General features: G+C 33.7%; 1 protein-coding gene across 17 annotated transcripts in view; it reads right to left on the bottom strand.

Annotated features, from left to right (window-relative positions):
- MEF2C (myocyte enhancer factor 2C) overlaps positions 1-26,555 on the bottom strand; it is a 134,843-nt gene that overhangs the window by 70,450 nt on the left and 37,838 nt on the right. For 14 of the 17 annotated variants that reach the window (XM_036403546.2, XM_054517988.1, XM_054517986.1 and 11 more), the window contains one exon: positions 6,682-6,878. In XM_036403546.2, coding sequence (XP_036259439.1) covers positions 6,682-6,735 — 54 coding nt within the window. In that variant the 5' untranslated portion in view covers positions 6,736-6,878. The remainder of the gene's footprint in view (positions 1-6,681; positions 6,879-26,555) is intronic. The other 3 variants (XM_036403549.2, XM_036403548.1, XM_036403545.1) reach the window with 1 other exon arrangement.

Genomic DNA, 26,555 nt, shown 5'->3' on the forward strand with positions numbered 1-26,555 from the left:
TCAGTCTGCCCAAATCCAAGTCATGAGGGTCAATCCTGTAAGTTTTTTCTGTGTAAACAAAGAAAGGAGGGATAAAATTGAAAGATATATTGATTAAAGATGATACAGCAAGCTCAAAAATTAGGAGGTCAGCCAGTATCAATATGCTTCTCCTTTTAATTTATAAATTAAGATCTAAGACCAAACAGGAATGAAAAAAAAAATAAAGGCTAATCTTTGATGCTTCACTTCCTTTTGTTGAATACAGAGATATGATTATGTCCTTTACAGACAGATCTACAGATATGTACAAATTTTAGGCAAAAAAATAATCTCAAATACACAGTAGCTGACAGAATATACACAAAAGCTGACTTGTTTTTTTGTATGCTATCGCCAGTTATGGCAGATACAAACATATGTTTATAGTAAAAAACATGTTTATAAGTTTTGTGCTGCTAAAATGTTCATAAGGTAAAGGTCAAAGAATATTTCATTCCCTGCTGAGCAAATGGTCAGGAAGCACATTTGTCTGCATTTCCTGTCATAACAGGAAGAGTGTAACTTCTTCCTCTCCACAATGGCTTCAGTTCTGCTTCCCACTTCTAGCTCTTTCTCCCCCAGGGCTTTCTAAACCATTCATTGCAAGACAGCAAGACTGTGCCTGTGTCTGCACTATTTTTCCGCTCTGCTGTGTTGGCAGATGTACTGCACTCTCTTTACTTAGGCTTCTTGCTCACACTTCAAATTAAAAGTAATTTGACCTAAATATTTACCTTAGGATGATTCACTCCAAATTATGCTCAGAACATCAATCTGTAATACAAGTATATTTAACCTCAAAATATTGCATTCTAGAAATCCATGGTTCATTTCAGTAGCTCTGTTAAAAGTTTACTTCTCAGGTAGTCTGGAATAACATGAAAAATGTTGCCAGAGTTGTACAGATCACCACAAATTAGGAGTCTTGAAAACTTGGAGTGCAACTATTTTCTTGCAGAAACCTGACTTTACCTCTGAAAAACCAGGGTCACTGTCTAATTTTAATGCTATATTTCAAGTATATATCTGTGTTAAATATAATATAAGCAATTAATAAAAATATGTAAAAGATAAAATGTGTGATTTTTAAGACAAAGGTTAATTGAACAAAAAATTATGCTTAGATGCATTGTCAAGCAGTTATGTTTTCATCTGAAAACATTTCCCTGGAGACACGTGGTGAAATGTTATGTCTAGGATAAAATGAAGATGCTCCATGAAGGAATAATGAAAATATAAGTAAAAAGGTGGAGAAAATGTTTTTTATCTTGTGCTCATGTTTGCATTAATATTCAAGGTTCTTCACTCTTTCAACAGGGAAACTTCTGATTCAGACAATAGTCTCTTAACCTTTCCTTTTAAATAGAGCTGAAACACAGACAAAAATAGATACATGAGGTTGAAATTATTTTTGAAAATAGCAGCATTAGGTATCAAAGTCAGTAGAACAAATCTAGGTCTTCCTGCAAATGGTCACTTCCTTCCAGGACATTCTTCCCTTGCCCCAAAACTTTCCTTTAATACCTGATTTGATTTGTTCTCTATTGAGCTGATAACTCAATAATGCTCAGTTTATAGCTTTACAGATATTCTGAAATTAGAGAATGGTAAAAAGTCTGGGCATGAAAAATTTAAACAGAAGTGTATGTTATTGTTATACCCTACAGATTTACACAGACATGAAGCTTTAAAAATGGTGTCTCAATGTCAAACACCTTAATATTGAATTCTAGACTTACTATGGTATTTAACAAAAGTTAAGATCCCAGCAGCTCATTACAAATTGAAAGAAATTAATGCTGTGCAGAATCATTAGATATGAAAAACTCAGTTGCAATTGTTGCTCTTCAGAAGCAGGAAAAAATGCAAAACTAATGAGCAAGAAAATCAAAGGGACAAAAAATCACCATGTAAGGCTTCATATTTCCTAATACTAATTAGACAAAAAATGGGGATTAAATGCAAGACAGTGTTCCAGATCAGACACCAGAAAATCATTGGGTCAATATGCTCTCATTCTTGGGTGAATATACCTCTGGATTTAGCTTACAGACCATAGATTTAATGAGATATTTTGTGAGAGACCTTGTATAACAGTAAGACAGTATCATTTATGTCATTACACCTATGTATTTTAGGTCTGGACAGCTCTGTCTGGATGGCTGCAAAAAATTTCAGATGGTCTTCATCTGAAGCAGACCGCAAAAGGCTATCATTATAAACTAACAAAATATTTCACCTTTATACAAAACCCAGAAAAAACACAAGGACTTTTCTGTGACAGAGGAGTACTATTTTTCCTTCATATGTTGACCATAGCAAAGGTAGATAAATTCTTTCTTTCAATTAAGAAAACAGGAAAATAAGGTTCACACGTTTTCCCAAGTGATCTCCCTCTTTTTCTTTCTTTAACCATCCTAGAAGTCTTACCAGAATTCTTCTCCAATCTGCTGAATTGAAATTTCTGCAGAAAGAACTTGTAGCAGTCAGGAACTTCTAGCATCAGATGTCAATGCTAACATTTTTGGCTATTTGCCAAAATGCTATTGATTCTGCTGATGGTGGAACTACTATGTAAGCAGTCACAGTCTATTTGAATGATCTGTTGACAAAGCTAGCACAACTTCACAACCTTGTTGAGCCTGAACAATATTACCAGGGATTCATTCCTGGTATACATTTATAAAGACCATATTATCCATGAATTACCACTGGAATAAAAAGAAAATATTTGGTCACATTGTCTAATTATAACAGGATTCACTTGAGAGTTTTGATTTTCCTTTAATGCTATGGTAGTAACCAAATCACACAAAAGAAATAAATATTTAATCTAGGTCTGGCAGTTATTCATTTTCCTTCTACATGTGTCAAAAAACAGTGAAAGGGAATTTTTCAGGTAGTCTGAAACCTTTCCAACCAAAGAAAATCCATGATCATTCATAGCGTCAAACATTTGTGCCATCTTTGCCACCATAAAGTATCAATGAGGACTAGAAAAATATAGCCAACTTGCAGCTCACAAGAAACATCATTAAATTAATGGTTTCTGCCAGTTAAAGTCCTGAATTCTGCATTCACTAGTCACTCAATAATGTGAGAACTCTTAAGCAGGCCAGGGTAAAGGACTGGGCCTCTAATGACTTAATTGAAGCCCTTTCCCTTTAATTTATCCCAAAAAGTCAAAGCTTAAAATAGCTTCTGGAAAAGCACAGATTGTATCCTCAAATTGTGCATGTCTGTGATATTTGCAGCCAAAAATATGACTCTGGGTAGTTTGAAATGACTTTTATTACCAGTATGGTTACTAAAGTGCACAAATCCAACCAACTAGACTTGCTCAGAAGAAGTTCTCTTGAAGGGAGATCAACTCTATTTTTGTCCTTCCCAATCCACTCATACAAGCGCTTTGAAGTGTAGGGGAGTCTTCTACTATAGCAGATAGTAGTGTAGAAGAAAATAGCTTTTTCAAACAGAGAACAAGTACATCATTCAGTGGCTGACATAAAGGAGGCTGGGAAATTGAGTGGAAAATCAAGGACAAGAATTCTGCTCCCTGGACCTTGTAGCAACTTGAACCATTTTACAAATATTCGGATTTCCAAATAGATTCACCTTTGCACTAGGAGAGGAGACAGAATAATAAAACTACTGCTATAGCTCCTCATTCGATACATGTTTCACGTATTTTTACCAGCATGTGCCATACTGTAGAGGATTTATGTGCTTGAGAACAGCTGAGGATGCACCATCCAGGTATATCATATATAACATACCTTGTATTGTGAAACCATGCTGTGTTTGAATGTAAGCAACAAACAATACGGCAGTTTCTAGCCAAGCCACTTGATGCCGTTCTTGCAAATGTTTTTTGGTGAGGGAGAAAGAAAATATCTCCATCTGTAAATGGAGCTACAAATAGGTGCTTTGTGGAACTGTGCTTGAGCTGGTATCTTAGCTTCACTAATCAAAAAATTTTAACTATTTTTGTCTGGTGCAACATTTTAATATTTTTTTTTAAATATATTTATGCAATCAAATAAGAAGACAAAATAGGAATAGAAGAAAGTTCATATTTTAAGATTACTGGAAATGTGCAAGTTAGGAAACAAACTGATGCTGCGATGCTAAAGCAGCAATATTTTAAGAACCAGTGAGGTTTGTGAAAGAGTACATCTCATATAAATGGTTAAAACAATCATCTATTATTAAAAATCCAGTTGTATTTAATCACATATATATTACTAAAATTAAAAGCCTAATACCATAGTCCAATGAAACGATGAAAATCTTTTCATTTGGTTCATTGAGCTTTAAATCAGGGCACTAAATGCAAGACAAAGTCAGTAGAAATTTTTTTAAAATTATCATTAATATATTAGTGGAAATAAGAAGCAGACTCAAGACAATTTTACAATATGGAAAGTAAAATAATGCAAATGTACCTCCAGCCTCACAGTGGCTAAGATACATTAGCAAATATTGAATTGGGATTGTTCAGCCAGGAAAAGAGAAGACTGGAACTAAACTACAGCATTCCAGTACCTGAAGGGAGTCTACAAGAAAGAGGGAGAGGGACTTTTTACAAAGGCGTGGAGTGACAGGACAGGGGGGAATGTATTCAAGCTGACAGAGAGTAGGTTTAGATGGTTTAGATTAGACATTAGGAAAAAATTCTTTATTGTGGGGGTGCTGAAGCACACATACAGGTTGACAACAGAAACTATGGCTGCCCCGTTCCTTAGAAGTGTATGAGGTCAGGCTTTGAGCAACCTGGTCTTTTGGAAGGAGTCTCTGCTCATAGCAATGGAGTTGGAAATAGGTTTCTTCCAATCCAAACCATTCTGTGATTCTATGAGTCTAAGAAATGCTAGTGAAACAAACACTTCCTGCACTAACACTACAGTTGTTAGTATTCTAGTGTTACAGTTTTATTCATAATTAGTTCCAAAACTGATTCTGTTATTCCTGAAACTCTACTGTGAATAATTTGAAGACTAGCTGTCTCCTTTTTTAAAAAGTATATTTAACATTTTTAAAGTGTTTTCTTTACAGAAGTGGGGCTAAAATCTCTGTAAATACTATATTTGAGCAGGCAAGTTGAGACTGAAACTTGTTGTATGAACTAATGCTGTGAATGGCAAAATTTTGTGGTATCATTTACAAAATAATTCAGGTTCCCTTCAAAAAGAATCCATTATAGCATGGGCAAGTTTCAAACAACTACTGACTTAATATTTATAATAAATTCAATTCAATATTTAACATCCAATTTTAACATCCAATTTTAACTCCATGCTATAAGACAATTAAAATACATATGATTACATTTATACATTCTTAGAATTATTGCTTTTTAGCCTGTCTTACCAAAACAGGCAACTTTTAGGGAAAACACTAAATGCATCCATCATAAGGAACATTTTGCTGTTACACATGATTTTCTGCCATAGAGATCACAAGTTACTACTAACACTACAATTTTTAAAAATTCTTTTAAGGACTATTATTTGTTGTTATGCTTAGGCTGAGTTTTTTATGGCTTTATAAATATGCTTAGGCTGAGTTTTTTAAGGCTTCATAAAATCCTCCATGACTAACAGATTCTTAAAAAAATCCCTAAGGATATGAAGAAATCTATAGATGAAATTAGTAGTACTACTATATTAATAGTAACTCAGTATCAAGTTCTTAAAAATCAGCTACTGAAGATTATTCCTAAATTGCAGCCAGGGGTAGGAAGAACATTAAACACAGTATTAAATAATTATGTGGAGAGATTATCACAGTTGTGGATCTCCAGATTCAACAAAATATCCACATCCATTCATTTACATCAAATGTAAACAGCAGCAATTTTCACCAATATTATTTGAAAATATCAGTTATTGAATTTTATATTTGTGACCACAGGGAAGAAAATTTCCTAATTCCTAAGTGATCATATTTCAACTAGCAGAGATAGTGTTGATAATATGTGACAGCTCCCTAACCATTTTATTTAAAGCAGAGTTAAAAATTAGTTAATCTGTCCTATTGGACCTATTTAGCCTTAGCTAAATAGTGATGGTCACTTGGTTTTATGACTTCAACATTCTAGCTGTTTAGAATGTGTTAGGCTACTCAAATTCTTCTTAAAATTCGGACAGAAAAAGAGGAAACTTTTTTATGAAGTAGTATCTTTTTTATATGAAGGAGGTAAAAATAAAGACACTGCAAATGTGAAGGAGCACCTTCACCTTCAAGAACTGGGATGTCTGAATTTAAATGAAAGTTCTCATATTATAATAACTCATATTGAACATAGTTCAAAAAATAGAGTACTAAAAGCCTGTGTCCTGTAGCAACTCACAGGTGTGCTTAACCATGTATATTCCAGACTGAACTCAAACCAAGTAGAGCACACCCAGCAGTCTTTATAGAATAAAGTCTTCAAGTAATAACTTCCTAACTGTGCATGTTACTGAACATGAAAACACTGTGTGTGAGGTTTCAGGCTCCTTACAAAATTATTTTTTCTTTGATAGTCTAACATACATAATGTATATGTACATGTTGGTATACGCATAGGTACACAGACATCACTTTTTAATCACCTTTAATAATAAGTTACCTTATAAATATAATATGATGCTTAAGTCAGGTATTTTTTCAACTCACCTGTCTGTTACGTTCATCCATAATCCTTGTAATCTGAATCTTTTTTCTCCCCATAGTCCCCGTTTTTTTTTCTCTCCTTCTTCCTTAAAATTACGTATTTTTCCCTTCTCTTTATTCCTCTTTCCTGTTTCCTCAAAACAAACCTCCTTCTTCAGCACTTGCACCACTCAGTTCACAGTCCCCTGCATCCGTTCCTGCTAAACACAGAAAGGAAATCAAATGTTACCATGAAATTGATAACCAGAAGAAAGTTATTACACAGAACTGGCCAAGCATCCTCATTATAATTTAGTGTACAAGTAAATTTGAACTAAAATTTACTGCACCTATTAAAAAAGTAATGCACAGAAGAAAAAAAAATATTCAAAGGGTTATTTCTATGAAAGAAAACACCAAATACAAATATATCAAGAAATAAAGAAAAAAATTGAAGTACAAGTAGTGAAAATTTTAATGGAATTAATGTCTCTAATTTTAAATATCACTCACAGCTCTAATATGAAAAATTACCTAAATCAGAGAGTTAATAAACTATTCTGTATCTATGTATGCTAAGCAGGCCAGCTAATTTATTTCTGAAGGGAAAACAATTTTGTACTTTGACAGCAGAGGTGATAATTTCCCTCATTATGCAAATACAATGGACATTTATTTAAGTGTTATTTGATTTATAAGAGTTGCCAGCTACCTTGAATCCAAAGTTCCTAGCTTTATTCTTTAAGACTATAAATTAGTGAAAATATTACTGAAGATTTTTCACATATTATAATATGTGAAAAAACACTAGTGCCCTTTTCTGTCATTTCATTTTAGTGTAAATTCTATAATGTTCTACAAGGATTTCTAACCTGCAAACACATGTTTTCTTATAAAAACAGAACAATAGAGACAGATGAAGAATGTTTTGAAAAATATTTTCACTATTGTAGTAATGCATGAGTTTTACAATACTGGCTCTGTCACAGAGCTAAGGAGAGAAATGTACAGTATATAAAAATACACAATGCAGGAAACATATTTCACAAAATGTTATAGACCACATAATTAATTTATATAATATCCAAAGTATTTTAACAATAAAATACTTTTATTTTAATAATAAAAGAGTCCATGGAAATAGTTAAAAATACAAAAATTATTTTGTCTTGTATAAGGTAAAAACCAAAAGTTTTTCTGCTTTATAATCTTAGTTTACCGTATTAGTATATTTTTATATGTTTTAAGTAAACAGCACAAAGGTTTTTAAACACAGAATAGGAAAAAGAAATCTGAACAATATGAATTTAAATGTTCTTTTGAAGTGCAGTAAAAATATTGCCTTGGAATTAAAAAAAAAATGTAATTTTAAAACAGAGCCTGGCATTTCCTCATTTATTCTAAACTTATAGTATCTCAGCTAACTTGATAAATTCTCACAAAGTATTGTATAACACTAAGCTGATATCCTGGTCATTTAATCCATTATTTGGCTCTGATTCAAAGCTACTGAGGTAGAAGAGTTAGATCTCACTCCTTTTGATCTTCAGTTCTCTTTTTATTTTCTTACATAGCATACATTAAACTTTAGGTTGTTCAAGTGTTTTATCACTCTAAGGAAAAAAAAAATTAACAAATAAGCAGTCAGTCTGAGTTTTCTAGCTAGCCACTATGGTGTAATTAATCTGTTGTGCAAAACAAATCTTCAAGTACAGTAGTTATTATATTTCTATATATTAATGTCTTTTTTATATTATTTTCTGGGCATATTTGTATATTATTACCATAATGCAGAACACAGAATGTGGAATAATTCATATTGCAACTATAAGAAAATACAGACTGCAAAAATTCTTAGCTGCTTTTTATATTTTATATTTTATATTTATATTATTATGTATATTTTATATTTTATATTTGAAAACAATAGCTACTCACTGCCTAAATAGATACAAAGGTTGTTGATCATATTTGCAGCAACAACAAAAAAAGAAGGCAAAAAATTTAAAATAAAATTATTTTGTAAATGTATTTTTAAAAGCTTCTTTTCCAAACAAAGCTAGGCAGTCTTATCTGATTTTCAGTGTTGACAAACAAACCTAGTCTATTTTTAGAAACAGTTTTACATTTCCTTGGTTTGGGTTTCTTTCCTGTTTTTCCTATAGTCTTACCTCCAACACAAAGCACAAATTAGAATGGTGTTTCCCCTGCACATGCGGGACTCAAAGAGTCTAACTGTCTTTCTCTGCAGAAGCAAACCCATACTCTAATCCACAGTCAGGGCATATGGAATAACTTCCTTTTCTTTCATTCAGCTGAGGCCAGTGGTGCTATTGGTTTACAGCACTGTCTGCCTAAGATATTCACTGCAGTGTGGAAGGTCAGGGTGGGCAGATTAGAGCAGTTGTGGCTGGTTAGTGAAGATGAGCTGCTCTGCAGCTCAAGATGCTCAGTGAGTTCAGAAAAAAATTACTTAATACGGAGAAAACTCTGTCAGGAAGGATAAAAAATCACAGCAGAAGAGCAGTATGTTGAGTCCCTCCCACACACTTATCAGTTCTACACTTAAGACCAGTCTTCAAACAATAACAGCTTTTACAGACAGTTTAAACTCAGAACCTTGAAATTCCTGTGATCTACACAAATTTAGTTTCAAGTAATTCATGCAAGACTTGATAAGCCGAATTTTGTATAAAACCTACAATTAGGTCATCTGTATGAAACATATAATTTGCAAAGAAACATAAATTTGCTTCAACGGGCAGTGAGTTAGGTTTTCTTGCCTGGATTAAAAAAAATCTTTCTTCCTATATGTCCTAGTTTGCCTTTTGCTTACTAGTCCAATTTTAAATAAAAGGTTTTCAATTTTTCTATTAAATTAATTTCCTTTTAGAACCGCCCCCCCCACCACACACACACCTATCAACACAGAGTCTTTCAAGTGCTATTCTTGAACTATTTGTTAACTCATAGTTCTATATATTTCATTAGTACAAACATAAAAAAGATCATAGGACTGATTCCCAATTAATGAAATTCAGATAAGTAAATTAAGATATCTCATGCAAGGGCTATAACCTGCAAAGCTTGTAATTTCTAATTCAAACAGAATGTAAAGAACTCTGGAGACCAGCAAATCCCCATGGCTGCTTAGGACTTCATCAGTGCTCTCAATACCTTTTGAAAGTTCTTTCAGAACCAAGGATTGCAGTATTAAGCATTTAAAGTTTATTATTACAGTAATAAGTAAGTATTTAAAGTCCCTGTTAATTAGTAAATTGTTATTTTACTAACACTAATAAAGCACATTGACTAGAAAAGTTGAATGTACTACAAAAATGAAATAGTACTGCAGGCCTCAATTATCCAAATGAAAATTAAAAAGGAGCTTTGTTGAAGTAGCTCCACATAAAACTTACAGCTTAATACTATAATCATGTGCAAACAAATTACATTTAAAGAAACACAGAGTTAAATGTTATTTTGTTATAATTTTCTGCATTTTTTTGCAAAGCCAAGTAGTTAAAGAAAAAATCAAACCAAAAGTTAAAGAAAATCAAAACCAAAACAAACTAGACTGCTTTAAAAAAGAGGAACTTTATTTTTGGCGGTCTTCTATTCATTATATGATTTGGCAAAAGGCAGTGGTAGCTGACAGAAGATTGATCTGAGCCTCGAGAAGGGAAAAGAGCTAAAGGAAAAATGTAGCAAATCACTTGACCAGTACTGTCTCTCTTTTGAACACTGACACACAGACATATGCACACACATAGACACACATGCACGCCCACTATCCCTTCTCTGCAACAGAGAAGAATCTTGACAGAATGGCAGGAAGCACGCACAGAGCAGTCAGGGAAGGATATTATGTCAGCAACCACGAACAATAAAAGGTGTAAAGGTGTTTCCTTCCCTAAACTGTTCCAGAAGTGCAAAATGGGAACCAAAACTGTCCACTTCCTTCTCCGAGCAAAACAGTATGAATTTGCTCTGCTGCAACACCCCAGACAGAGAATCCTTTGAGCAGTTACACCAGGAGAAATAAGTAGTATCAAAACAAAACAGTAAAAATATTTTACTTATAAACAAAAGAAAGAAGGCAGCCAGAGAAAAAACAAGTTAAAATGTGCTAGAGTTTATAACATTTTCATGGTTGCTTTACAAAAGTTACAAACTTGTCATAACGATGTCCTTGCTCCATTAAGCAGCTTACATTCTGAGTTGAATAATTAAGTTAAAACAGAAGAACAAAATAATTTTTTCTTTATTATGCTGTATAAGGAATTAAAGAAAAAAGTGCTGTTCCCTTTCCCTTACCATTCTTATCTTGATATATAAAAGTAACTTAAAAGGTCTATGAAATCTTTTTATGTAAACCTGTTTTCTCAAACAGGTTTGAATCGGTGTCTAAAAATTTGAATGTACGGAGTAGGAACACATCATCTACTTTTTGGATGAAAACTTAGCTGCAAAAATGCAACCATGAACATTGACAATGAGGGACACATATTAAGATGAAATGGTCATTCAAATGGTTTCTGTAAAATCTTATGTTCTACACACCTACAGAGAGAGCTACACAATGAAGAAACAGCTGGGCATACTGTATCAATTGAAGACTTCACTCACTGTCTCTTTGAGTTGGATATAGTTGAAAGAAATGCAGAGAAGGGTGAAAATAATGCTCTATCATGTTATCTGACTGAAATAATCTAACATTAAAGATAGAAGTGGTTCTTTACATTTACATGGTGGTTTGCTTGCATGATCATAACAAAGGACAGAGTTTGGACCATTGACAGAAGGTTGTGATAAAATTACATATGTCATCACCATGGCAATATATCAGTAAAGCAGCAATGGTACTATCTACAGTATGTTTCTCCAGGCAGAAAGCCATGTAAAAATGAATTGGAGTCATCTTAAGCTTTCAAACATCTGTCCACAACATTCTGATCTAGAAATTAAACGTAACCTACACTTTGGTGTTTTGATTCTAAGGGCAGGCTGCCATACGAAAATGTTGAAAGGAAGTTAATTTTAATTGACTAAATTTAAGTCTCAGGAGATCATGCATTTGGCTACAGGAAATATAAAACAAACATTCAAGCCAAAACAGAAAAATTATAATAGATGAAGTACTAGTGACTACTAGAGAGATGGTACGTCAAACCAAAAAATCTGTAAATAAAGAAAATATTTGTAATCTATAACTACCAAGGCTTATTATATTATCAGTTATTTAACCTGACTTCTGACTTATGGAATAAGCAAAATGTTCATAAAGTTTCAAACGATAAAATCATTCCCAATATGTAAATTGCTATTTAGAATTTTAAGAGAAAACTTACAGTATTTGGCTTGAATTCATATTTCAATAATTTTTCTACTGCTTTTGAAATCATCTGCTGGACTCATAAGAGTACTTCTACTCATAGTCCATTTATTTGTTTGTTTTTGTATAAAGGATAGTAAAATGTGTATATTTTAAATCTGAACTTCTGGAGCTGTACTTTATTTGCATGTTTACATTTCAACATACTCCTAGTATAATGACAATATAGCAATGAATTGCAGAAATTTCCTTTCTTGCAGCTAAGTTACTGGCTTAATCAATGCTGTTATTTTCTATGCCTTGGAACAGCCATGAGAATATTTTGCAATGTGATTTATTTTTTAAAATTTGGAATTAAGCACTTCTGAAGACACATTGTAAGAATGCTTCAGACAACTGTGGCCTATGTAGCTTATAACTCAAATACAGTACCAAGTTATCTCACAGAGCCAGAACTTGCGCATCATGGGTGGAAGAGTTTCTTGTTTTGCAAATTCCCCTGAGAAGTTTTTTGGGGCAAACTAAACATCACTGCCAAAATAGCAGAGAAGATTCCTAACAAATTCCTAACAACAGCTGTATTTCACTGTACCACACACCCTGCTTTTCAAGAGACTCAGATATCCAGACACAGAATATCTTGTCCGTAGCTGCCTCTCTATTTAAGCCAATCCATGCCTGTATGAAAGAAAAAGTGACTTTAGCTTATCTTTCACAATAACAGAATGACACAATGACAGACATCCATCCAATGCAGTGGTGGAAGATTTTATGAATGTTGCATGCATGCTATACCAAACCTGGTCATGCTGATAAAGAACCATGACAAAAGATCAAAATACTTCCATGTGATCGTGGAATTTGCTGCAGGTGATGAGTCATTCCTTGCAGCAGTGGACCACAAGAAGCAACTACCAGACGAAAACTAGCTGCCTGGACTCCAGTAGATAGGTGCCTGCTATGTTTGAGGAAGAAAGGAAGACCTGGCTAATTTACAACACTTCTGAAGATGGCTAAAATGAAGAGGAGTATTGGATTTCTAAAGCAAATATAGCAGACACTAATTAGATTTTAAGGAAAATAATTAAGTGAAATGTTAGTATAAAATTAATACCTGTGAAGAGTCAATTTTAAAACAACACTAATTATTCGGTGGTATTTCCATGTCTACGCATCACCCAAACAAAAAAATATTAAAGTAAATAGTTTGAAGAAAAGGTTTATATGTTTATGATAAGTCCCTGATGTACCCTGAGCAGCTAGACAGACATAATGGCAGTCTGACCAACATTTAGGGAATAAGATCCATACGGTGCTTCAGACTGGTCAAGCATAACAGTTTATTCAATTGGACACACTAAGAATAAAAGGGGGGAAAATAAAGAATTGAAAACTGAATGACCTAGTTGGTCTGAAATGGAGACTGCGGCTAGGAATGGGAACCTGATTGAAAATGGAGTACGGAAATTGGACCACTAGAAATTCAAATAGGAGTCTTGACAGTTTTGAGCTAATAATTTGATTGGATTGCATTATAGATGTACAAAGAATGTAATGAAAGGTGTTTTACAAACTCAGTCTGTCATTTACTGAGCTAAAGAAGAGAAAGCACCTCAGTGGCCAACAGGGTAAGATTTGGCACCTTATGAGTTGACAAGGTCTTGGAGCTATTCTGATTTAGGTTTGCTTGTATTGAAAGACATATTACATACCAGGTAAAATACTAGTGCTACAGTTTGGGAGCAGTCTTAAACACAAAGGACTTTGGAGAGTGTTGGCTTATTACAGGAAGATGTAAGATCTCTAGTGCTATTACATCACCTGAAAGCAATCTCTGACTGTGGTTAGATCTAGATGTACAGATTTGTTACTAATGTTTGCAAGTGAGGGAGTCTGTGGAATTTAAATCTCCAAAATAGCTTTTAAAAATCAGGGATTATTCCATTAATACCTGGGTATTATTGAAAAAAAACATAAAATACAATATCAAATCATAGTCTGAACTTGGGTACAGGTGCTTAGTGATGCCTACAGGTGCTTAGTGGGCAATCTGAGGTTTCCTTTATTGAAGAAACTATGGATTAATTCTAAAAAGGATTATTTCATAAGAGATTTTTGATTACTTTCTGCTTATAATTTGCTGAATGCTGGGAAGCTTGGTACATGCACTTAGACAGTGTCTGTCTAAACTATGGTCAATGATGAGTCTAGAAGCAATAGGTGAAATGGATGGAGATGACAATTAAATTTTGGATAAAATGGACGGAATTGTTAAGATCTACACAAGCTTTGTCTCCTCTGTCTTCATCCAACAAACTCCAGAGAAATTTTATACACCCTCATCCAGAATGCTCTTCTCACTCAAAGAATTCTCTGAAATCCTCCAAAGGGATCCTCCTTTTTCTAACTGTAATAATGTGTATCTATAGTTTAACAACATAACTGAGTTCTGCTATTCCAGGTTTGTGTTGCACTACCATTTCATCTCTGTGAAGAGGAACAAAGGCTTGGATTGCAGAAACTTCATAATCATATTTTGAAAAGGAATGTCTTACACATTTGCAAATGAATAATTTCAGGAAGTTTTTAGAGAAAAGAAAAATCTTTTAGAAACAGTATTTTTGTGGCATACATAAATGGAACAAATTGTAATAAGAACCTGAAGTGTCTTTAAATTACCAAGCAAGTGAATGACTGAGGATTGTAACTGTTTCAAAGACTAAGCTGAGAATTAGGGAGGTTCATCTAAAGAGGTAGAATAGGGGAAAAAAAAACTGTGGATGAAAATGACATAAAACTGGGAACATGAATATAGAAACTAAGAGAAAAAGCCCTGAGATGAGAATAAGTTCCTAATTATAAGAAAAACTTCTAACAGAGAACAGACTCGATGGAAACATTGTTAAGGAGTTAATGAAAGGAATACTTTCCAACATAATTAAAGTAAGTGAGAAAAATTGCTTAGGTAAAGCTTGAATGAAAGTACAACTGTTTCAGATTTATGATGGGAAATATCTTGATGGGAAAACTGTATAAATATATTGGGGGGGGGAATAAGAGTACTAAGGAAATATTTGAGTCACTTATCAGTTTCCCTGCCCTAATGGCAACAACCTTTATCATACCTTGAATTTGGCTAGGTACTCAAGCCAAAAATGAGCAATGACTCTTAAGCATATCCCTTAATATGGTTCAGCTTCCTACCAGAGAAATGAAGTAATTAAACATAAAAGGTATTCACATGTCCTGAGCAACTGAAATTCCACAAAATCTGTACAAACCTTTGGTGTCCCATGAAATCTCTGTATGCCAGACTTTCAAGCTATTGATAGCATTTTGCTGTATGATAACACCTACTCAGGCTTGAAAATTTTGATTATAATACTTTAGATATTTTAAAATTTATTTTTCACTATTAGATCTTGTATGATGCAACCAGCCACCCAAGTTCATCACTGACTCTGCAGATATGGAAGGAGTCTCAGACAGATATGACTTTAAATTTAGAGAATATTACTGATTTCTATATTACTAGTTTCTATTTCTGCTCCTTTTAGCTCATACTAACATAACAGATCCACCACTACTACTGAAAAAAGAAGTCAGATAAATGCTGTAATCAGATTTAGTACCTAATGTAGACTAAAAATTTTGGAAAAAAATCAATTACCTTTATGTTGTATGATTCTTTGGCTCCTCAATGTACCCCAAAATGATCCTTTATTTCCAGCTATAGAAGCTGGAAAATGAGATATATTATTTCTGTCTAGAAATAATTTGTCTGTGGTGTTAGACCATTTCAACTAAAACTATACTACCACAGAAACAAAAAGTTGGTTTTCTTATAACATAAACCAAAATGCATAACTCATGTTTAATTACCTTTATTAGATTTTTAAGGCAACTTCAGATCCGTGTACCCTTCATTTGGTAATTTCTTTCTTAAAGAGGAATGATTAGATACAGAGATGTTCTGATTTACTTTTGTATAAACTCAGTTCTAGAAACACTTTTTTTTGCTTTAATTCCTGACCTTTCTAGAAATGTCAAGAATTTAATATAGTTCTTCTGAAAATGTAGACTGCACACCATCGTGGAGAGCTGCTAAGCTGGTAACAGTTCCTTCTTTTTGTATGAATGGTAATATGATGGATATGAGTATAAAAACTATGAGACTCCCTGAATGCAACTGCTTGCCCAGAGACACACAACTGCAGGCTTAAAATGAGGAGAAGGAAGAAGTAGTGTGGGAAAAAAGCAAGGGAAATATATCAATCTTCCCAATGACCACGACAATTCAAAATTCTTCCAATCCCACGCAGATGCTTTTTTTTTCCCCAAGGACAAAAGGAAAGCAAATGTATGTCAGGTACATAATAAGGGTAATAATAAAAAAAGAAACCTCACACCTAGATTTCACTGCAGAGAAGTGAGGAACTACCTCTGAAATATGAATACCTGAAATATGTCTCCTTTCTAATCACAAAGCTCATAAATTAGGATAGGTTGCTGCTGTTAACCATACAAAATAAAGACAAATTACATAGAAACACATGAATTCAGAATGGATTTGCTTTGAAGCACTTACAATTACAAAGAATTTACAAGCCATTTGATAGGAAATTAACCTTGGACATATATTGCCTTGTGCCTCATGTCTGCAATTCTGCATGTCCAGGATAAAACATCTGTTGAAGAAATGGAAGATTCTCACTACAGGGAAATAATGTGTGGACAGTATGTGGCCATATCTGTTAGCATTAGCCCATCATACATCATTGGTTGAAGCTATTTGCTTTCTATCTCCTGGCTGCATCTTGACAAGAAGGATCTCTCTATGCTAGAAGATACAAAACTGGATTCCTGGTGGTTTGGAACTAGGAAAATGCATGAACAGATGAAACTGCTTATAAGAAAGGAAAGATAGCATGGAATTTTCTGTGTCAAAAAGGTAAAAAAATGCCTCATGGGAAAAAAAAAACTGTCTGAAATAACTGGCTTAAAAATCTATTGAGGAAGAAATTTTCTGTTGTTCTAGCTTAGTGTGATATTCTACAAATTTTATTTTGTCCTTAATGGTTAAAACCACACAAACATTAGATATATTTCTGTTAACAAAATTCACATGAAAATAGAGAAAGAGAGAAACCTAGGATATACAACACACTGAGGAGTTTATGCTGTGATATGATAAAGAGATAAAAGAGCTGCAACTTTGTATCTGCATTACTTGCAAAGACATAAATAGCCTCATCTAATAAAGTGTGCTTCTCAACCACATCATAGCTTATATTTAGTGTTTGAAAACTGTGTTAGGTAGCTAATTCATACTTTCCACATGAGGATTTGATCTTCTAACTTTTCCCAGAATTGGAGTATAACTCCAATAGCTCTCACCTCAAAATTTGTAAAAGAATTTCTACCAAAAGGGTTGTTGTTTACCACAGAGTGCACCTGTTACTCTCTGTAACCACTAAAGCCACAAGTGAGCATCATATCCTGCATACAGAACTTCAGCTATAACCTCTCCACTAGCACATGCATCTGGATTTATTTATTTCTCGCTTGTATACAATATTCACTGCATTTGGCAATAGCCAATTCAAAAAGTCAACATCCTTGACAAATATCAGAAAACACACATAAAATATTCTTAATTTGCAGAAGGAAAATACTCAATAGTCTCAAATACTCAATAGTGGAATTTGCTCAATAGTCTCCATTCTACCTTCAGTGAGTATTTTGTTCGTCTAGTAGGATCTCTGGCAGCATGGCTCATCTTACAATCATCCTAAAAGCATGCTGGAAAAGCAAAAACATAATCAATACAAAGATACATTAGCTAAGTCTTACTGTGGCTATGAATGTACATTATGTTTTCTCAGAAATGGCACTTTTTGAGCTCTATTGATATATAAGATGGTTTCTGATAAAATATATCCTTAGAAACAGGCAGCTGTGGCAAAAGTAGCACTCAGCATAATTCAAAGAATTGGATTCAGTGTTGGGATGTAAACATGTGTGAGATCTGCTCCCTTTTCTGTCAAAAATATTTCATGTCACTTTCATTTTTAGTCAGTTTCTCTGTTGGAAATCTGGGGATAAGGAACATGTGGATTTACTCATGCAAATGTTTTGAGAACAAAGGACAGTGAATATTTATTATGCAATAGAGACATTCTAAGGGCTATACTTTTCATCTGGCATAATCAATGAGTATAGAAACAAATAAAGAATATTTAAAAATATATTAAAGTAATGTTGAAGGCCAAAATTATGATCATAAATATATTGATGCCTATATTTAAAACCACTCATTTCAGAAAGTTACAGTTACCTTGCATACCTAACACATTATATATGCATATAAATGTTGTCAAAGCTCTATCATCCTTTATGCTAATCTGTATCTTCTTGAAATAAAGATATTTGACAGTGCTGTCATATAAGATCCACCATGGTATACAGCAGATACATCAATTTCCTGTTTCCTTCTCTCTCTTACAGCATCCTAATCAGCCTAATTAAAGCTTAGCTCATTTGAAATCTCAGATGGCAATTTGTTTTACTCTATCCCACTGTGGTCTTTTTATAAAGAGAATTAAATTTGATCTTCTGACAGCAATTATTAAATGATCCCAACTGGCCCCAATTAAGACACATGGCTCACAGGCCTCAAAATCCAATAAAGTGCCAATCCTTGTCTTTCACACGTATATCTCCCTTTACCTTGTTTTATATTCTTAAAGCCAACTAAGCTCATGTTAGTAAGCACAACTGAATGTCATTTGTAGATTATTTCAAGATAAAATGCATCAATTTACTTTCACCAGCATTCTGAAGTAGGGACAACACATTCAAAATCATCATTTTGAAACCTCTCTTTAATTCAATCCACCTATCTTTAATGATCTTCACTGTGCTGCATATGACCTACATATCCTCACTTGTAAAATACTGCTGACAACAAGCGGTGACTAGAGAAACATATTAAATATCCATGGTCTGAGTTCTACACTTACAATTCTCCCTATAGTAATACATCTCTTCTGTAAGCATTTCACTTGATTGTCACCTCTCCACTGCAGAAATTCAAGAAAATATGATGTTCATGTAAATTCTGAGATTAACCTTTTTTATCTCTAATTTCTGATCTAATTTTTCCACACATGTGCAATGATAATCTGTGAAGAAATATTCCCATGATTTTACATAAAGACAGGTAGCCCCAGGATTTGGAACTCATTGATTGTGTGGTACTCCAGGGAAATAGCTGAATTAAAACCTCCGTCATGAGACTGAAGTAGCTTCCATACACATCTGGTTCTTGTTCTAAACTCTAACACCTGCTTGGAAATTTAACCTCCATCGTTTCTCTGAAGAAAAAATGGGACAGACTGATCTAATGCCATTTGGTTTAGTTCAAAGCTGAGCTGTGAAGTGTTCCGTTAAGTTAATTGCAATGTAATTGAGACTGTTTGACACAGTTTTATGACCAGGCTGTTCTCTCACTATTAAAATACATAAGATTGCATATTTCTGCACATTCACCCTAAGTACATCTTTGAGTAAATACAGCACACATTTTTTGTCTCAGTATTTCCAATGAATTACTGTTTAAAATACAATAAGGTGTCCAAGTGTCATCAAAAGATTAGGTACCAAATAAAAAATACGGCAACTTCCATTCTGGTATTTTTTTTTTCCGAATTTCCTTAATTTATGTACTGAACATATGTAAGCATGATTTCTTTAATATAAAAAAGTTAGAAAGACACTAACTTTCAGTGGAAAATTTTCTTCACTAACAGGAAAATGTACAAGTTTATGTAAAACATCATTAGACACATCTCCTGTTGAACTGGGAAATACACTTTTTTTGGTTTTGGTAAAAATTTAAAAAGTTAAAGTGAGGCCAACTATTTCTCAGGTAAAATATTTTTCTTTTTCTTTTATGACATTTAAGAATTAAAAAACATTGGCTCCAAAAAAGCAGGCAGCATTTTTGCTTCTGGAAATGCTTTACGACACCAGTAAATTTCCATGAAATAAAGCTGAGAGAGGATTTCTAATAAGGCATTGAAATCTCTAAAATATTAAAAAAAAATCAGTATATTGTTAATTACTTCTCATTGTATTCTAATAAACCCATACAAGATATTAATTTTAGCTCTTTTGCTAAAACCAGCAAATCCTGTCACAGATTTAGTGCAAAGAGCTGAAAATATCCTGTGGAAAAAAATTCAGTACAGAGATCAGATCAACCCAAATCCCGCCATTACTCAGCACTGCAGTGATGTACAGATGTTTATAGTGGTTTAAGGAGCCAGTGGGGGCTGGAAACTCTACATATTCAACTAAAACATGATTGCAATTGAACCTCATCAAAGTAAGAGCTCATAATTTGTCACAGAAAACAGCCAATTAACATATGTTAGAAAAAAGCTCTCATAAAGATAATATATGATTAACGATCCAATGCAGCTGTCATAAATCAATTCTGCATTTTAAAAAGAAGTATTAGCCTGGGTTTCTGAATGTTTACAGTGACAATGGAGACTGTATTTTAAAAAAGCTGCAAAGAAGAAGCCCCTAGTAATAGTGTGTCCTCTGGTTTGGAGTTAGGAGTTCTGAGAGATCCAGCACTTTTTGCAGTTCTGGCTGTTCTGGTATAAATGGTTAAGACCCTTGTCAAAACACAACGACTATTTTGTTTTAGCGCTGTTTTAAAATGCAGACCTTCACTGTGAGTGAGGTGGACTTCATTGATATACTTTGCTGTCAACACAATCCTCTGAAAACACAGCATCTCTTTATTGCTACCAAAAATGCATTTTAAAGATATGCTGACCCCAGGGCCAGCACTGTGATCCTGGCTATTCAATGCATAGCCCTGAGTGCAACTGCACCCCAGCTAGTCCTGTTATTTCATATTTACACTGCTGAAAATGAAATCTGAATGCTGCCTGCAACCATAATTTTTATAAAGAGAAGGATTTAAAGTAGTTTATGCACATATATGAATGGAAAGCATATGTATGTTTGCATATATGCTAAGCCATTGCTTTATTAAGACAGAATACTGACTGCGATGCCTAATCTGAACAACTATTTTTACTCCTCGTATTTTGCACATCACTATTTTAATTCTTGAAACACTGCATAAATAAGCTGCTGGTTTTTTACAAAGCATTATTCATTTTTCTTCCTGTTATTATTTAGGATCCCATGTGGCAACCGGTAAACTCTGAAGTGACTTGTAGCTTTTTTGTATGTCTGTGCATATATGAGAGTGTGTTTGTCTTGACATGGTGTTGTAAAAGGAAGTACTTCCTCTTTTCTGCTTAAAAGAGATCCTAAAAGCCCAAGGATTTGAAACTCAGTAGTCTGGACTAATGTCTGACTGGACATTAGTCAATGTATTTTTAAAAATGCTTAACTCCTATTCAGTTATACATGGTCAAAAATGGACAAATTTTAGTTGATGCTAATGAAGAACAATATAATGGCAATAGTAAAAGTGAAGTGAAATGACATGTTTTTTAAGGTCCTTTTCTCACCTTTAAAGTCCTTCACGGACTCAGAATTGCTGTTTCCACTAATCTTACAGGCTGGAGTTTCTGTCATCAGCACAAAGTTAACTCTCTAAAACCAGAATTTGTTATATAGTTGTTATATTGACACTGAAGTGTCTGGTGACTGCAAAGCTATGGATTCACAACTGCTGAATTGGCTAAGACTTTTGGATATGCTAAAACTTAAAATGCTGAGAGGTCAAAAAGAAAACCCAAGTGTTAAAAGCTACTCATGTGAGCACAACTACTTCAAAAAGATCAAAAGCATTGATACTTCTGAGCCATTTACGTAGACCACAAATGGATAATATTGCCATTCCACACTATGTTACATTATGATAAAAAAATGATCATTATGAATCATTGCTCCTTTTAACAAAACATTGTGAATAATATTAGGGTTATGCTGTTTTTTTCCCCCTCAGTGTGTTCACTGAGGGGTATGTTCATTGATTCCCAAGCAATCAGTAACATTTTTGATTAAGATCTCAGCTGAATATCCCAAGGCTTCTCTACTACTGAAAATTCATGACTTTTACTGTCCCCAATTAATGACAGTAAACTATGCAGCCTCAAGCAAAAGAGATTAATTTTAATTTTGCAATGAACAGAAAAAAAAAAAAAGACTGGACAAAATGCATTCAATATCTATTAAATTGTAACAGAAAATTCAGTTTTGTCTCTAGAGACAGTTTGAGGTGAGTAATAGCATTCAAAGTGCAAAACAGCACTTTACGAATGATACAATAAACAAGAATCAGATGAGAACTGTGTTTTTTCATATACTTTTTTAGAATAAAACCACATTTTGGTAAGACTCAAGGTTAGTATGTCTTCCTGATTATAAATCTGCTTTAAAATATTCTGCTAATGGTAAGAGCAGAATAATTGAAATAAGTTCTTAATTGTATGGAAATATTGTGTCAGAGGGATATCCTCGGTTGTAAACTTTAATTTCCTCTCTTTGTAGGTAATACGAATATAATTTCATGACTAGGTCATGCATAAATGACCAATAAATATCAGTGCACTGCTATTATCAGCATATTTTCCAAGAAAATGTATCAAATTGTGGTTTATTTATCACAATATCTCCAGGTAAGAAATCTCCAGCATTCTCTTTTATACATCAGATATAACAAATTATGCATGATGGAATACTGTAAGTACATTCTTCCTGCTATCTACCCATGTTGTGCTGCAAAAGTGAAAACTATCTGAGTCAGTAACAGCTTCTACTAAATGGAAATGTCAACAGCATGCCATAACCTAATTTAAGATGTTTTTAAAATTATTTCAAAATCAGAATGTTTGCAAACAGAGTTCATGAAAATAATATCCCACTTCCTGACTACTTCTGTGCATATGTAATTCTGTTGGAATCTTTCTTTTGATTTTTACAAGCTAGGACTTTGGAAAAAAGTTGATAAATACTGTATTAAATGCCCAAGATCACTTTGATGTCAAAGCTGCAGACTCTAAATGGCCTTAACCCACACATCTCTATGGCATTATCCTATATAAATGAAAGAAAAATATGCTTGTGCTTCCCAGTCTCTCCAATAAGTCCGCTGGTTGGCTCTAGAGAGGAGAGATGAGTTGCCATGATGTGAAAGGGTCTAAATCCTCACAGATTACAGCAGTGTTATACAATAATGAAGCATCACAAAAATTAAGCACAAAACATTCAAATAGGAATATTCATCATCATCATCCTCTTACTTTCCATGTGCCATGTTAATACAAAAGTTCTACTCCTGTTACTTAGAGATGAACACTGAGAAATTAAATGGCTCCATTCTGCAATTTTGCATGAAGCAACTATAAAATACTTTCAATGTGTTCAAGAATAAATTAGGAACTTTAACAATTACAGCTTTTGCTGTTAAAATTCCTAAATTATTGAGAATTTTGGAATGAAGTTACTGGGATACTTTGGATACTGTCATGTAATTTCAATCATCCAACATTTTCCCATACTAGCTCATGGATTTACTTTTCAACACTAGCACCCTGGGACAAGAACTAGCTGATTTATTTCCCATGTTAGAAGATCCTGCGGCTCAGTCGTCTTTTTTGCCTTGGCTCCAATAGATGGAAGCAAATCTCTTGCTGGGTTATAAGTTTAGTGTGGTTTTGGGGCTGTTTCTTCAGGTTCAAGTCTTTATTTTCATATTTTTTGTTTGTTGTCTGTTATCCTTTGATGTTAGGTTCCCAGATAATTTATTCCAGTTCACAGAGCAGTTTCCTCAGATGAGAACCATGTGTTAGTAAGTCCGTAGCTCCTGCTGAAACCTCTTGCAGGGATAAACAGAGAGTGTAGCCAAACTACATGAGTTTGTTTCTGGAAACCCTACTGCTGCATGATTCTGTAGAAATAACCACTGACAAGACATATGCAAGAATTTATGGTATGAATTCAGGTGTGTACAGACTGGTAGTTGTCATTCTTACTGTACAATACCTTGTCTGCTAAAAAAGCATGGAAACGACAATGTGCATTCTTTTTTAAATTTTGTTAAACCACTGCATCACCCATGTCTCTTCATCAGTCAAAAATGCACTGATCATGATGTACAGTGTCATGTCCATGGTAGGCTGGTTTTAGACGGATTTAAAGTACAAAGTTTTAAAACCACAGCTCACTCTGCTCAGCCTGGCTTATCTGATAAAAAAGTAGAAGAGCAGCAAGAATAGAGTCTGATGCTACCTGGAACAGACTCACTATGTTATATTATGATAAAAAAATAGTAAGGATACTTTCAATATTAAGCAGGCTTTACATCTGCCACAGACAGAGCATATTCTGCATCAAGACAGATATGCATACAGGAGAGTAGTAATTGCTTGTTTCCTAAACCCTAAGCCAGAGTCATGCTCTGCTGTTATGTAAAATGGTGAGATTAGATGCTCATCTTTGTAAGACTTGTCAACCTCAATCAAAGAAGTGTCAAATGCTTTCAACTGTATGGTGTATGGTCACCCCATGAATGAAAAAGACACTTGTCCTCAAGTTGCTACAGTCAAACCAGCATGTGCTGTGATCCTGTTGATTCTCACAAACTAATCAGGGTCAGATTTATGTATTGCAAATTCTTGAGGACATGGACAGTATCTTCCTATAAACTCCAACAGTACAAAGAATAACAGGTTAAATAATGCGCCTCCAGTCATAAGACTCTACACCTGTACTGGTAATAAAGACATTTCAACAGATGATGTTTTAAGATGCTATGCTAACAGAAAAGAATGTGTTACTAATGAATTACAACAAAGATCCTGATCACTGGGAATGTTAAAGATACCCAATTAATTCCACAATTATTTTCATATGCCTAACATCTTGGCCAAATTCCATCCTGGATCATTGTTCTGCCGTACAAATTGTAATGTAGCTGACGAAGAAACTCTTCGCTTTTTGGTTTAGATAGATTTCATAATATTTTGTCCTGTTTGAAGTATTAACACTTCACCATGGCTCTGCTTTCACAATCAGGCAAACTAATGGTGCTCCTTGCTCATATTTTGTTTCAAGTAAGTTGTGTAGATGCCCATTTCATATGTAATTAGAGAACTTTTATATTAATAGGAATTTCAACTTATCTGAAGTGAGCAAAGTGTTTCTCTTCTACTTTTCCAGAAAAGTAACAGAGAAAAAAATTGCTTATAAGAACTTACTTTCAAATTAATGAAGATTAATGAAGATATAAACTTTTGGAATCCACCTCCCCCTGACAATTAAATTAATATCTACATTCTAATAAAACTGATTACAGTATGGAATTTTTGGAAATACCAACTTATGGATGACTATAACAATGCCATGAAAGAAAACAATGTATTAAACCTAAAGAAATGACGATACTTCATTCTTGAGCATTGTCTGAATAAACTTAAATTGTCTTTCCAAGGCTGAGTCTCCGTACAGTTTTGTCAAATACCAACATTGATTTTGAGTAGATTTTTAATCGTTGATACTTCTTATGCCTGAAATATATAGCCTGTAATTAAACAAATTAGTCCTCCATTTTCCAAGCTACAGGTGGCAGAATTCACTCATATAAAATAATTAACCATTACTTTTTGGATCCTGGTTTGCTGTAAAATCTGTATGAGAATGTAGTAATATATTTGCTTATATTCTTATGTAGTCTTCTCCCCAGATTTTGGCCGTCTTTCAAAAGAAATGTGTGAACTTTCTACTTGACAAGGTCAAAATCATTTTGGATTACAATAAGACCTAAAATTACATGGAAACGCTATATTTTGAGCCTGGTCTCACTAAAAGAAAAGTAAATTGTGAAAAATATGGTACAACAAACTCTGTACATTAAGATCATTAGTAAGAAATTACACGTATTTGAGTCAATATCTATTGTGAGATTGATTTTTTATAGGAATTATAAATTTGAATCCCTTGTTAAGTTCACAATGAATATTAACATAAAATGTCACATTGGTTTTAACTACTACTAGACTTTTTACATTTTACTGCAGAAAGTAGACCCAGTGTTAAAGCTGTGGGGTTTGTAGCTGTATAGTAGGAGTACATGTCATGTACTTTATGAAAGCAAGATGTGTGAAGGGTAAATATGTGAATTGCATAGAAATAATGGCTCATCTCAACAGTGCGGTGCACCTGTTGGAGTGTGCAGTGACTTCTTATTCTCGTTCGTTGAATAATGATCAGTAATTTGTTCTACATAATCTTTCTCTTCTGTCATCTAGGAAATGATGAAAAAATTCTTAGTTTGCATTTTAGGAGTGACTGTGTAGTCTCTCTGAAAATCTGATAATACTGTAGTATAACATTTTGCTCTTGCTGTCTTCAGTAAGTCTAAGATTTTTAAAGATTAGCACAGCTCTTGAGAAAATACATTCTACAACTGGAGTTCATTTTTAATCTCTTGCTGCTTATCAGTGATTTGATCTGATATTATGAAGCAGGTTGATACCTTGATCATATTACAGCTTGAAGTCTCTGTTCT

Source organism: Molothrus ater, chromosome Z, assembly GCF_012460135.2.
Source record: "Molothrus ater isolate BHLD 08-10-18 breed brown headed cowbird chromosome Z, BPBGC_Mater_1.1, whole genome shotgun sequence".
Classification (NCBI taxonomy): Eukaryota; Metazoa; Chordata; class Aves; order Passeriformes; family Icteridae; genus Molothrus; species Molothrus ater.